Source organism: Sminthopsis crassicaudata, chromosome 1, assembly GCF_048593235.1.
Source record: "Sminthopsis crassicaudata isolate SCR6 chromosome 1, ASM4859323v1, whole genome shotgun sequence".
Lineage (NCBI taxonomy): Eukaryota > Metazoa > Chordata > Mammalia > Dasyuromorphia > Dasyuridae > Sminthopsis > Sminthopsis crassicaudata.
The window spans coordinates 27,650,941-27,665,380 of NC_133617.1; the positions used below are offsets into that span (position 1 = coordinate 27,650,941).

Here is a 14,440-nt window from a genome sequence, read left to right on the forward strand (position 1 = left end):
CCATTTCATACACTTGTTTTGAAACGACCGTTTGTAAGAGTCGAAACCTTCCTCTGAAAGATCCCTGTGAGACTCATTGAGGGCCAGAACTTCTGCCTTCTGGCCAATTGAGGGCCCAGCCCCCATTTCCGGCCGTTAGCTGGCGAGTCTCCTGGGGCAGCCAGGCAGTGAAGGGCCCTTGGCCCAGCGGGACAGCCTGGTTCTCACGGGATCTGGTTTCTGAAGGCCGCCTGGTAGATTTTCATGTTTTTGCCTCGTTCCTTGAATTGGGTTGATCCAATTTTTTTTTCATTGTTTTTTTTCCTTCACTTTCCAGCAAAATGTCAGAGAATTCCTGGTGCCCCTCAAGCCCGTGGCCATCCGCATCGTACGAAATGCTCACGGCAACAAGACAGGTAATGGCGGGAGGCTGCGGTTGGGAGGCAGAGGCTGAAGGAGTAAACGGGGGAAAGCCATTCTCCTTTGTGGGGTAGATCATTCGGGAGGTGAATTAGGCCCCCCACCTCGTCTTTCCTCACCTCCCCGGAGGTATCTGCCCCACAGGCTGGGCACACATGTTTCCACGGGGCTGAGGACCCGCACTAGTCGGGGGCTCCCCGGGAGCTCACGCCCTCTCCCCAGGCCGGTTGGTGCCTTCACTACACCTGCGGTCTGGGAGAGCCGGCCAGTATGCCAGGAGATGGAGGGCTTGCCCAGGGTCCCTGTCTGTGGCACTGGGAGCCCCGCCCTCCCAGGGCACGATTGTTGCCGTCGTGGCCCCATTTTCAGAGGAGGAAACTGAGGCTCCAGTCTTCCATGGGTCACTCTTCAGGGAAGTGGCAATTTGGGGGCTGAGCTCAGACCCCCCAGACTCCGAGTCCTCCAGAGTCCCTAAACCCACCCAAGCGGTGGAGATACGACTTTGTCAAACTAGTCCCCCAAACTGCCAGAGGCAGCCTCCCAGCCCTGACATTTCCTGGGGGATGTGGTGGTGGTGGTGGTGGGGTTTGTACCCCGACAGCCTGAGAGTGGAGGAGTCAGCGGGGGTGCACGTGGGGTCAGGCTTGTTCTGGTCTCTCCTCGGGGCAGAGCCGGGGCTCCTGGGGGGGGGTGTCTATCCCTGAACGGTGGCACTGGGCTCTGCCAGGCAACGAGAGCGGTGGCCAGCTGGATTTTAGAGCGGTCAGTGTAGACGCTGCCCAGCCTCGCTGCCGCTGTCAAAGAATGCGTGTGTGCATCGTGCACGTGAGTACTCCGTGCTGTGTGAGGGCACTGAGCGTATGCACGTGGTGCCCCCAGAGCTCACCCGGCCCGTTTGTCCTGTCCAGGTTACGTCTTTGTGGATTTCAGCAGCGAAGGGGACGTGGAGAAGGCCCTGAAGCACAACAAGGAGTACATGGGTGAGGAGGGGCCGCGGTCGGGGGCTCCCCAGGGAATCTCTGCTCTTTGCTGCCTGTCTGAGCTCCTTCACCCCTGGGTCTCTCCGTTGAGTTTCGATGGTCTTGGGGCCCCGGGCCCCCTCCAGACTTGGGTTCAAATCCTGGCCTAGACGAGTCCTCACTGTGAGCCTGGGCGAGAGCCCTCTCTTGGTTTTTCCATCTCTGAGATAAGGGGCCGGTCAGTGGTCTTTATAGATCAGGAAACTAAAGCTTTGTCCCCTTCAGGTGAGAGTTGTAGAGCCGCAGACAGGTCAGGTGTTCCTTATGCCCATGTGAATTCAGAACTCAGTAAGAGCTTTATCAGGTGGAACCACGTATTTAACTTATGGATGACAGCAGTAACTCATCTATGCCAGTATTGTTTAATCATGGAGCCGCTACGTCGCTATAAGGGCACAGGCCTTTACTACAATAGGGGCCTTTCCTGGGAAGGGGCTAGAGGGCTTCACTTGAACGTTCCCCGGCCCCTCAGCCGGCCTGATGGCCGTGGCCGCCTTGCCCCCCTCGGCCCCGGTGTCCGGGTGGGCCGGGAGCCGGGTCCGGCCTCTGAGCTGCCTCTGCCCCTTTTCCTCCCCCAAGGCGGCCGCTACATCGAGGTGTTCCGGGAGAAGGGCCCCCGTGTGGGCCCCAAGCCCCAGGACAAGAAGGCATGGCAGGGCCGAGAGCTCAAGGAGGGGGAGGAGGAGGAGGACCTGGCCGACTCGGGGAGGCTCTTTGTGCGAAACCTGCCCTACACCGGCACCGAAGAGGACCTCGAGAAGATATTTGCCAAATACGGTGAGGGCCTGCTTGACCCCGATGCCCAGAGGAAGCTTTTGACTCTTAGTCAAGTCTGCAGGCAGAGGCTGATGGTGGGGCTGGGGGCGCACTTCTGGTGAGACTTGTCCCGAGGCCCCTTCCCGGCCTTGGAAGGGCTGAGACAGGTCTAGGGCCCGGTCCCTGAGCTGGGGGAGGCTGCGGGCCATCGGGGACTTGGAGCAAACCCTAGGACCAGGAGCGCTTTCTTCTCAGCCGCGCGTGCAGCGTGTAGGACAAGCACTAGGGGCTCCATTCAGTGCCCAGTCTCAGTGTCAGAGGCAGGTCTCCGGACTTCCGCCAGCCTGGAGCTCTGCTGCCAGTGGGTGCGATGTCCTGGCAGGTGACCCCTGTGACCTCCCGTGGGGTTTGCCAGAGGTGGTCAGACATTCTCCCGGGCTGGATCAACTGAGGCAAGGCAGCGGCGTGTTTCCAGTGTCCTCGTGAGTCACAGATGGTCCCATTGGGGGCCTTGTCCTCAGCCGCCTCCTGCAGCAGACGGGTGGCTCCCGGCCGGCCCCTTAGAGTTTCTCTCTTTCCAGGTCCGCTGTCCGAAATCCACTATCCCATCGACAGTCTCACCAAGAAACCCAAGGGCTTTGCTTTCGTCACGTACATGTTCCCCGAGCACGCAGTGAAGGCCTTCGCAGAAGTGGACGGGCAGGTCTTCCAGGTGAGCGGCCCTCCCTCTGCCCCAGACCCGCGCCCTTGGGGCTGTCTGCGGCTGCTGCCTCTGACCTCCCACATCCGGCCAGGAGCTGCCCCTTCCACCCAGAGCACCAGTCCCACCGCTCAGCTCTTCCCCTCATTCCCTGACAGCCCTTCCCTGGCTTCAGTGTGGTCTCCCTCCCTCCGGCCTCTCTCCTCTCCGTTCCATCCACACGATTGTCACATTGGCATCCTAAAACCCGGGCCCGTCACCTCCCCAACTTGGGAATCTTCCGTGGCTCCCTCTTGTCTCCAGGATAAAACACAAGTCCTTGCCTTGCCCTCGAAGCCCTCCTCGTCCACTTTTCCAGACTTATTTCCTTCTGCTGCCCTACGCTCTTCTCCACGGCTGCTAGCCCAGCTCCACCTCTGTCTTCCCGTCTCTGAACTTCATGCCTCCTTTTCTGTAACCCTTAGAGTTCCTGGCTCCCCTCAGAGCATAGCTCGGGTGCTTTCCCCTTCCTCCAGAACAGGGGGCCTTTTATGAGCCCCCTCCTCCAGCAGGCCTTTTGTGACCCCCCCCCCCCCTTCTTCAGAGTCAGTACCGGCCTCTCCCCTGGCTTCTGTGTCCACACATCTTAAAAGGGATTCTCAGAAGTATAGTCCAAGGATCCCTGGGGGTCTCCCAGGCCCTTTCAGGGTCAAAACTATTTTGATAATAATATTTTAGATTTTTTAATTTCTAATGTGGTAAATACCGAGGGCTACAGTCCCGTAAACAAAAGCTCTCAGGGACCTTTAATCGTTTTCAAGAGAGTGAAGTGTCCAGAGTCCAGAAGCCAGAGGACCGCTGCCCTCGTAGGGAGCCCAGGGGGCAGTGACTTGCCTCATTTGGGGCTTGCCATCTGCAGCACTCGGCTCTCAGCCTCAGAACAACGTGGTTATTTTAGAAAAAACTGCGTGTGCTTGTTGAAATAAATTGAATTATGTCAGGCTCCTGAAATTAATCTAGCTCTCTTTCATGGGAGACAGCTTGGGGAGATGGAGGGAGAGGTGGCTCTGCTTCAGAAACCCCCTCCTGCCAGATGTTGTCAGAGACAAGGCCTTTTCATTCTTGGGGTCCGTGATTTGGGGATGTGGCAGTGCCGTCTGTAGAGCGGACCCGTCTCCCAGGGTCACAGCTCACCCGAGAGCCTCCTCAAGGGCTTTGCAAGCTCGGAAGGGCCGTCTCCATGTCAGGGGCTGCCATCGGGGTCATATGGATAGGTGCCCCATGGAGTAAGGCTTCTGACCCCCTTCTCCCCCCCCGGGATGGGAGGGAGCCCAGGGCTCGTGTCAGCAGGCTTCTCTTCCCTCCCAGGGCCGCATGCTCCACGTGCTACCCTCCACCATCAAGAAGGAGCCCAGCGAAAGCTCGGATGCAGCAACAGCTTCCTACAAGAAGAAGAAGGCATTGAAGGACAAAGCCACCAGTTCCAGGTCCTTGTCTTTCCTCTCTGGGTGCCTTCGGAGGGCATGGCAGCGTGGGGCTTCATGGCGAATGCAGCCAGGGAGATCTGGGTCCCGGCACGTCCCCGCTGCTCTGCCCTGGACAGACCCCTCTCGTTGGTCACCTGGGGCGCTTGTGAGGCGCGAACGAGGGAGTGCTTGCAAAGTGCTTAAAGATCGGCAGCCATGACAGAGAGTGGCTAGTGAGAAGGGCTTGGGGGTCGTGTTTCCCCTGACACGCGTGATAGGCTGTGGAGGCCAGGGCGCTGGTCTTGAGTTCAAATCCATCCTCAGAAACTTTCTAGCTAGAGCAAAGTGGCTTCCTTTCCCCTCCCCAGCCTCGGTTTCCTCTCTGTCCTTTGGGAATAATTCTAGGTTGTGAGGAGTTGTAATGTTCTCTATTGAGGTTTTCTCTGGAGGCAGCCTTCGTTTCAGTATACTAATCATCCCAAATGCAGCCAGGGGTTAAAGGGCAAATCCTTTATGGTCTCTTCCCAAGTCTTGTCTCCTTTCCTGGGCCCGGTTAACTTTCTTACAGGCCTGTCTCTCCCCTTGGTTCCGAGAGCTGAAGCTCCTGCCTCCGGTCCTTTGTATTCTCTGCCTCTGCCGGCTTCTTGAGGTTCTCCTGAATGTGTCTTGGTCTCTGTGGGGGAGGCAGGAGGACGGCAACCACGTCTCTGTCTTTCATTCTCATTCTGGCTGAACTTGGCTGAGTTTATATCGTGTCTCTCTGAATCTTGTGGAACTATAGTAAGTACTAAGTACATGTACGGAACTAGAGAACTGTTAAGCACCGTGCTAAACAACCTTTGTCCCTATCAAGTCCACTGACTTAGCCCCTTGTTTCAAGTTCTGGCCCATAACAAGGAGGGAATGAGCTAATCAGAGCAAAATTGCCCAGCACGCCTTCAGGCACTGCATCCCTGCTTGCAGCTTGTGATGTTCTGGAGTCGGAGCACCCAGCTTTGAATCCCAGCCAATCCTTAGTCGCTGTGTGGCCTTAGGCAAGTCCTCGCCTCTCTGAACTTTGGCGCTGGACCCTAAATCTGTAGCCATATGGCCGGGAAGGAAAAGTTCCATGTAAGGTCGAAGAGAAGGTTCCAAGCTGATGGGAAATGCCCCAAGCATCTGGCTGAGTGGCAGGGCCGAGCGGGGAGATCAGCAGGTCCCCCTGCCCCGCCCCCTCCCCCTCCCCCCTCCCTGCTCTCTGGCCCTTCTCTGCTTCAGCAGCCCGTGGCCATGGCCACACTCCTAGCAGACTTCGGTGTTTGCATCCCGGGATCATAAAGCCAGAGCCAAACAGTGGAAGCTCATTTTATTTATAAAGAGATCAGTCACATGGGCAGTAAGCGGCAGGGCCGGGATGCAGGCGTTGTGGCTGGAGTTTGTCTCCCTGGATTCGGTCTCCCCGGGGAGACGACATCTGAGATACTTCCCTCTGATTCTGTGGCTGCTGCAAAGGGTGGTGGGAGCTGATGGGATGTGGCTCGCCCTTTGATCACGAAGAGGAACTCCCCACATGGAGACTCCTTGCTCTAGTAAAGATCAGCAACTCGTAGTCTCAGAAGGTAGCGGGGAAGGGATCCTGCGATCACAGGGCCAGGGCCGGAAGCAATCTCAGGTGCTCCCTCACTCTATGGATGAGGAAACAGCTGCAGGGAGACTTAGGTGACATGGGATCATGTTCTTAGCACTGAAGGAGCCGCACGAGGTTAGCACCATGGGTGTATGTGTGAGGAAACTGAGGCTTCGAGGGTTGGGACTTCCCCAGGGTCACAAAGCCGGTAATTCTCTGGGGTAGGGTTTGAGTTCTCATGCGCCTGGTTCTTAAGTCCAGAGTCCTACCTGCTGCCCCGCCCTCACCCAGGTGGGAAGCAGCAGAGATGAGAATTAAATTAGTTCTAAAATTAGTGTTCTTTACACTGTACTAGGTCCTGGGAAGTTAAAGGACTTTTCCAAGCTCACACAATTTTCAAAGGTGGGACTTTTTTTTTTTTTTTTTTTTTTTTTTAATTTTATCATATCTTTTTATTTACAAGACACATGCATGGGTAATTTTTCAGTATTGGCCCTTGCAAAACCTTCTGTTCCACCTTTTCCCCTCCTTCCTCCCACCCCCTTCCCTAGATGGCAAGTAGTCCCATACATGGTAAATATATGTTAAATATATATGTGTATAGATATTTATACAGTTATTTTGCTGTACAAGAAAAATTGGATTTAGAAAAAAAAAGTAAAAATAACTTGGGAAGAAAAACAAAAATGCAAACGAGCAATAACAGAAGGAGTGAGAATGCTGTGTTGTGGTCCACACTCATTTCCCATAGTTCTCTCTCTGGGTGTAGCTGGTTCTCTTCATTGTGAAACAATTGGAACGGATTTGGTTCCTCTCATTGTTGGAGAGGGCCACGTCCATCAGAACTGGTCATCATACAGCATCGTTGTTGAAGCGCACAACGATCTCCTGGTCCTGCTCATTTCCCTCAGCCTCAGTTCCTGTCAGTCTCTCCAGGCCTCTCTGAAATCCTCCTACTGCTCATTTCTAAAGGCAGGACCTGAACTCTGGCCCTCCCAGCTCCCAAAGCAACCATCTCTCTGCTATTCCACATTCGCTCTTCCCGTGACTGAGTTAATTCAGACAAACATCAGCTGACGCGTGATTTCCTTCTCTCCTTCCCTCCTCAGCTCCCACAACTGGAATACGCTGTTCATGGGGACGAACGCCGTGGCCGACGCTGTCGCACACAAGTACAATGCCACGAAAAGCCAAGTGTTTGACCACGTGAGTCAGTCCTGTAGGATGAGCAGCAGCCTTGTGGCCAGAGGCCTGGGGCCGGGCACCAACTTGGGGGAGGAGTTGGCAAAAGGCCCTCCTGGGTGTAGGTGCCCTCAAGGTCACGGCTGATACCATCCAAGACTGGTGTCTTTATTGATTAAGCTCCTAAGGCCCAGTCTCCAGGGCCTTCTCGATAAGCTGACAGCCCTGTGTGGCTTATGAAGACTCAGAGTCAGCCTGTGTTACTTCTTTTGTCCAATTTCTGGCCAATCAACCAAGAAGCATGTATTAATCACCTTCTATTTGCCAGGCGTTTTGCTACCGTTACCGTTTGGAAGGTACGAGGCGGTGGGTTAAAGGGTTAAAGTGCACTGCCTGCTTTGGGATGGCAGGAGTAACAACATCCCCATCTTTCTAGCATTTCGAGGTTGACAAAGCACTTTTCTCGTGGGAGTCCTGAGCAAGTAGCAGAGGAGAAAACGGGAAGCCCCTTGAGGGCAGGGGTGTGTCTGTCTTGCCTTCATATCCCTAGTACATGGCAGGGCCCTGCCATGCACGTGACCTTGAGAGACGCTCATTGAATGGGGCTGAAGCTCTGAGAGCGAGTGACCTGCTCCTGGCCATGTTCCTACTGAGGCCGAGGAGAGAGTCAGATCGAGAGCTTCCTGATCCCATGTCCAGCACGCTCTCCACTACATCGTCAGTCAGACACTAAGCATTAATTAAGCTCCTACTGTATGCTGGGAACTGTGCTAAGTGCTAGGGATGCAAAAGGAGGCGAACAGGAGTCCCTTCCCCAAGGAGGGACTTGGGCATGGGGGTGATCGATACCAGGATTTAGGGGGAAGGGAATCGCCTCCCCCCAAGCAGCACTTTTCTATCATTCAGAATCTACCCTCGTTCTCCTGTGGTCATTCTGCTGAGTTCTCAGCTGCCCTCAGGGTATTGAGGGATCAGAGCTGGAAGGCACCTTGGGGTCATGCTGTTCGACTCTCTTGTTATAAATACACTTTAATACTTTAAAAAAGTAGCTTTTGGTCTGCATTACATTTATGTCCCTTCTTGTCTCTTCCAACAAGGACTGAGGGATAGACGGAGAGAGACGGGCAGAGACAGAGAGAGAGAGAAGGAGGGAGGGAAGAAAGGAGGGAGGAAGACAGAGAAAGGGAGGAAGGAGAGAGAAGAAAAAGCAGTCCACCAGTGGAACACGTCCGACAGTAGAGGCAATATTGCACATCCGTAGTCCCCCTCCTCTGCATGGCGACTCCAAGGCAGCCCTTCTCTGGCCACACTCGGTCGGGATCCTCGCACCTCCTTCTATAAGGGAGAAGAGTGAATGGTTTTGCCAAAGCACCCAGAAGTAGCAGAGTCGAGATGTGAACCCAGTTCCTTGATTCAAATCCACTGATCTTCCACTAAACTAACCAGGGCCCCGTTTCAGGCGTGGAGGTTTGTGACTCCTGCTTTGGGTCCTCCCCTCTCCGCAGGAAATCCGAGGCAGCGTGGCCGTGCGGGTGGCCCTGGGGGAGACCGAGCTGGTCCAGGAGGTGCGGCGGTTCCTGATCGAGAACGGCGTGAGCCTGGACTCCTTCAGCCAGGTGAGTGGCGGCGGGGGCGCCTCGAGCGGTCGTGGCAGATTCGGATAGAAACGTGCCCTCCCCGAGTCCCTGACTTAGAAAAGCGCGCGCGTGTTCTCCGTGCTGGTTGGGGTTTTGCATTTTGTGGCCGTCCTCCTAGACTATGTTCTAGTCTGGCTCAGCCACGCTCAGCGGTGTCGAGGGCCACGTGCTTGAGGCCTCTGCTCCAGGTGGCTATCGGGGCTTAGAAGTGAAGGCCTGAGGCACTGCTTTGATTGGTATGAGGAGCAGTTCGTGCGCCTAAGAAACGTCTTAAGATCTGCCACGTTGCATCGGACCGGACCCTGGCAGATGGCTCCAGGCGGCAGGCGTGAGAGTCTTAGTTAGAAAGGTTCGGGACCCCCAGGACACCTTCCCAGCTGCTTCCTTCTGGCTCTTGTTCATAAACCTGTCTCAGGTTTTCCGGCTCCAAGTTCTACATTCAGAATTTTATCGCCTCCGGTGGCAGCAAATCATAAAGGTTTACAGTCCACCCCGATGAAGGAATTGCCCGGGCCCGTCTACCACAGATGGGGCTCGTGTGGGGCCCCTTCTACAGAGCGGCCTGGGCGGCGTCCCGGACTGCTGCTAGGGAAGGGGTAGCAGGACAGGGATGTCGGAGCTGGGATAGGAGAGCAGGGGATGTCGGCTGTTCCTTGGCCAGCACGTAGGAAGCCCTCGCCTTTTCCTCCCTCCCGTCCTCCTTTCTTCTCGCAGGCCGCAGCGGAGAGGAGCAAGTCGGTGATTTTAGTGAAGAACCTCCCCGCGGGCACGCGGGCCTCCGAGCTGCGGGACATCTTCGGCCGCCACGGCAGCCTGGGCCGCGTGCTGCTGCCCGAGGGAGGCGTCACGGCCATCGTGGAGTTCCTGGAGCCCCTGGAAGCCAGGAGGGCCTTCACCAGCCTCGCCTACTCCAAGGTACAACGAGGCGGGTGCAGAGCCCTCGCCTCCCCGGGAGCCTGGGGCAGTGGGCCGCTTTCTGAGTGTGAAGGAGCTCAGCGCCCAGGCCTGGCCTCCATCCTCACCTGAGCATCTCGGGCCCTTCTCTGGGCCCCTCTCCTCATGGGTTAAAAGAAGGGATTGGACTCAGGGGGCTTTGAAGGCCCTTCCAGCTCACATTAGCGTGGCGCTGGAAGCGCAGCCTCATTGGATCCCTACAGGAACCCAAGGAGGTGGGTAATAGCCCCATTTTACAGATGAGGAAACTGAGTCCCAGAGAGGAGAAGTGATTTGCCCAGATCATGAGCTAGTGGATGTTGGGAGGAGGATTTGGGCCCGTGACTGTCATTCCTGAGTCCATCAGTCAGTCCTGGCTACAGCACGTACGCCTGTGTATTGCAGCGTATGTCGTCATAACGCCAAACACAGCGTGACCGCCTGTCCCCAGAGCTGCTGCGTAGGCGTTTCAGGAGCGTCTCATAAATGCCATAGCAATCAGGGGTGCTCCTCATCTCTGAGGGAGCTGGGCTAGTCCTGGTGGGAGAGATCTTGAGAAAGGAGGTTCTTGCTCCCGCTGCCCCCCGCCGGGAGGGGCTCTGACGCCTCGGCACCATGCCCGGCACGTGGTCTGATATTCGTGGCCTGATTGGTCGCCTCGTCTGTCCTTGCAGTTCCACGATGTTCCCTTGTACCTGGAGTGGGCACCGATGGGGGTGTTCTCCAGCCCCGCCCCTCCGAAGAAAGAAGAAGATCCATCTGGAGGACGAGAGGCCGCTCAGAGCGAGGCCGGTAAGAATGGGGTCCGCCTGGGGCTGGGGGCTCCGCCTCTGGGACGCCCCGAGACCCGCCCTTGGTGTTTGTTCTCTCTCTGCTCTTGGGGCAAGGTGCACCCCAGCAAGGTGCAGTTATTCCTCCCCGTCCTCTCCTGGCTCTGTGGTCTCCTCAGCTGCACTTTCCCTCAGGTGTTCCGTCAGGCAGGGCGCTCTCTTTCCCCTGCCTCCCAGAGCTCCCAGGGGGGCCCCAAGCTGCCCGTCGGTCAGTTATTCTCCCCCCACTTCATGATCAGCCATCTTCTTACTCACCCTTGGCCGACTTCCTTTCTCCCTTCTCACAGTCCCCGCTCTCAGGCCAGGGGCTTCACTGAGGCTCCTCGGCACGCAGCCCCAGCCCTTCCCAGGGCACTTGCTGCCCCCCCCCCCTCCTGGGGCTGCCTTGCTCAGGTGCTTCAGGCCGGAACCTCCACCTCCTGCCGGCCGGTCCTCTGTCCCCGAGTCTCTCAGCCCTTCTCAAGGCTGGCTTTGGAGAAGAGACATGGAGCCATTTCTGGGCCTGTCGGTCTGTCCCTGCTGTTTGGATCCTTTAGGAGCTCCAGAGCCTCCCTGAAATGTGGAGGTCTTGGGGGGGGGAGCCCCGGCCGAGCTCTAAGCTTCTGCTGGCTGAGCACGAGGGGGTACAGGTCCTCCTGAGCGCAGAGGGTCGGGGGGCCCACCCTGCAGTGCCTGCTGGGAACCACTGAACAGGCAGGGAAACCGAGGTTCTAACTAACGCCAGCTCCCCTCCAGCTCCTGTCTCTCCCCTGCCTCTACTCCTCCCTTTGTCATATAGAGAGTGGAGAGAAGAGCTAATGGCAGCAGCTGCTCTCCCCTGAGCGTTAGGGAAATGCTTTTCTTACATGGTCTCCGATTGGTCTTTGTGTCGGTAATCTGGAGGAGTCAAAGACAACAGTTTCTATACTTCCTGTTCTCTCATGCAAAATGTCAGCGCCGATGGTGATTCGGTTTCCCGGATTGCTCCATGAGGGTGGACTGCCCACATTTCTCTGCCTCTCGGTAGGATCTCCCATTGGGATTGTGGTCCTCTGACTTCATTTCCGAGGCAAGGGGATAGCAGAGGACTGGCTTAGTGTTCGGATAACCCAGATACGCCACCAAATCTCTGCTGGCTTTCAGGGGCTGAGCTTCTCTCCCACACACCATCTGTCCCTCTGGTTCCCCAACAACTTGGGCCCAAGCCCAGGAGATCCTCCTGGCCGCCTGCTCGCCCGCCTTGCTTGCTCGGGCTCTCGGGCTGGACCCGAACCCTCTTGGACCTTCGGTTTGGGCTCGGTTCTCCCTGCTCGGGGGAGAGATGCTTGTTGACTCAAAGGCCTTTCGAACTCGCCATCTGGGTGTCCCGTCAGGCGGGAGCGCTCCATTGGGATCAGAGGCCTTGAGCAAACGACCTTTCTAAGTGGAAACTTTTTCTAACCTTTCTAACTTAATGTTTGTCGTGTTCGGATCACTTTCTGCAGGAGGCCGGAGAGCCGCCAGAGGCTGCTCAAAGAGAGGCTGTCTCTCTGCCGGTCCTTCTTTGCCCTTATGTACCTTACCACAGCGCACTGAGCATGTGCGAACTAGAGAGCCGTGACGTCACCGTGCTCTCATCCTCCCTCCGAGCTAACACCTTGTGGGACGCCTCCTTGCTTCAAGTGAGCTTCGGCCCTCGGCGCCGTTCTTCAGGGACTTCAGGGTGTTGAGGGAAAGCAGGATTTCCTCTTGCAGCCTGACTCTCTCTGTGGTGTTTAGCCGAGATCCTGGGCCCTGAGGTGTCCCTAACGTGGGCCGGAATCAGGAGGAGCCCGGGGGAGGCCGGGGCCCACGCGGGAGTCAGCTCAGTAATTGTCTTTCAGGTGGCAGGTTCATGGATGGGCTGGGACTTGGGAGGGAGCGCTGACCTCGGGACTGGGAAGACCTGGCCGCAGAGCCTCCCCCATACAGTGGCTCCGTGGTCCTGCCATTCAGGCCCTGGGCCGCCCATTCACCCAGTACATGGTATACAGCTGCTGCCCTCTGCCCGGCCTCATCGTCCCATCCGGCGTGCCCGGGGCCTGGAGTCGAGAGCCTGGGCTCACATCCCAGAGGACCCTGGGCAAGTCAGGCAAGCTCGCTCGCTCTCGGCTTTTCTGTCAAGTGAAGGGCTGACCTTGTGATCTTTGTGTTCCCGTTCTGACCCTGAATGACCTTAAACAAGTCATTGAACCTCCGGCCCCAGGGATCACGGACAGGCCCCGGGGATCACCAACAGGCCCCGGGGATCACGGACAGGCCCCGGGGATCACGGACAGGCCTCAGGGATCACGGACAGGCCCCAGGGATCACGGACAGGCCCCAGGGATCACTGACAGGCCCCTGATGGCTTGGGTTTAGGGAGGACTTCCTGTCCTCTAGAAGCTCTCAGGCCAAGCTGTGGCCGGGCCTGGGCGGTGCGGTCAGCCAAGTGCTGGTTTTCTGTCCCGGACCCGGGTTCAGTCCCCGCTCTGCCCTTTCTCTGGGCCTCGGGTTCCTCCGAGAGCAGCCGGGGGGTCGGACGGCCTCTGAGACCGTTCCCGGTTCCGGGTCTGGGGTCCCGGGACTCACAGCCCACTCGCCGCCCTCGGGGAGACAAGCACGAAGGGAGAGTCCGTGGGCGAGGGCGCCGGGTCTGACTCCCTACAAGGGCTGTGGGTCAGAGCGGACGGCCCTGAGATGGGGGGAGGGGGCAGGAGAAGGTAGGACTCCCCCCCCCCCGGGGCAGAGGGCAGGCTCGGCCCAGCCAAGGCAGCCTGTCCCGGAGGCCGTGGGGGCCGCTGCGCTTCCCTCCCCACATTCCCTCAGCTCGTGGGGGCTGAGCCGCGGTCCTTGGAACAATGGAAGGCAGGCGCGGGGTGAGGGGGTGGGGAGGACCGCCCGATCTTGTGGATTGCGGGTCACGGAGCCGGGTGCGTCTGTGTTAATTTCAAGGCCCAGCGCGTCCCTTGTGCGGGTGAATTCCCACGGCTCCGATCTCAAGGACACGGCCTTTCTTCTGCGCCGAGCCTCCCCCTCGGCCCCTCCGCTTCCTGCCCCCGCCCGCGGCCGGTTCTCATCGGCCGGCCACGGGGGTCCGGACGCCGACCCCACACGGAGCCGGAGGCCGGCCTGGCCCGTCCCCTCGGCCGAGCCTCCGGGAGCCCAGAGGAGGCGGGTGTGCCGGTGGGGGGGCGACTGCGGGATGTTTATTGTCCCCCTCCTGAAAAGCTCCACTGTTCTGTGCGTCAGTCCCGGGGGAGGGGGCGGCTTGTTTTATCTCCCCACAACCGAGACCCTCACCTCCAGATAAAGGGCTCCGAGTGGGGGGAGGTCGTGGAAAGCTGCTCGCAGCTGATAACGGTCTTTTCTGTCAGCCCTGGGCACCGAGCGCCGGAGGCGGCAGCAAACTCCTCAGTCTGATTGCAACGCCAGCCCAGGGGGCCGTGCGCCCGCCTTCCATTGTGCAGCTGCAGACGGCTCCCAGGCCGCCCCTCCCCGGCCGCCCTTCTCACACCCACTCTCACAGAGATACACACACTGACACAACTCACACATACACACATATACACACTCTCACAGAGACACACATACACAACTCACACATACACACATATACACACTCTCACAGACACATACATACACACAGACACACACTCACAGATACACTCACACACACAGATACACACTCACACAGAGACACACACATACACACACTCATACACAGTCACATACACACACGCTCACATACACGCTCACACACACACTCACACATACACACACATACACACATACACACTCTCACAGACACACACATACACAACTCACACATACACATATATACACACTCACACAGAGACACACACATACACACGCTCATACACAGTCACATACACACACACTCACACACACACATACACAACTCACACACACATATACACACTCACACATACACAC

General features: G+C 57.4%; 1 protein-coding gene across 1 annotated transcript in view; it reads left to right on the plus strand.

The window, feature by feature from the left end:
- RBM19 (RNA binding motif protein 19) overlaps positions 1-14,440 on the plus strand; it is a 167,231-nt gene that overhangs the window by 12,439 nt on the left and 140,352 nt on the right. Inside the window, 9 exon segments of the mRNA XM_074296978.1 lie at positions 317-395; positions 1,308-1,379; positions 1,998-2,195; positions 2,756-2,886; positions 4,222-4,340; positions 7,035-7,131; positions 8,613-8,723; positions 9,459-9,659; positions 10,352-10,469. Of these exon segments, the coding sequence (XP_074153079.1) occupies positions 317-395; positions 1,308-1,379; positions 1,998-2,195; positions 2,756-2,886; positions 4,222-4,340; positions 7,035-7,131; positions 8,613-8,723; positions 9,459-9,659; positions 10,352-10,469 (1,126 nt within the window).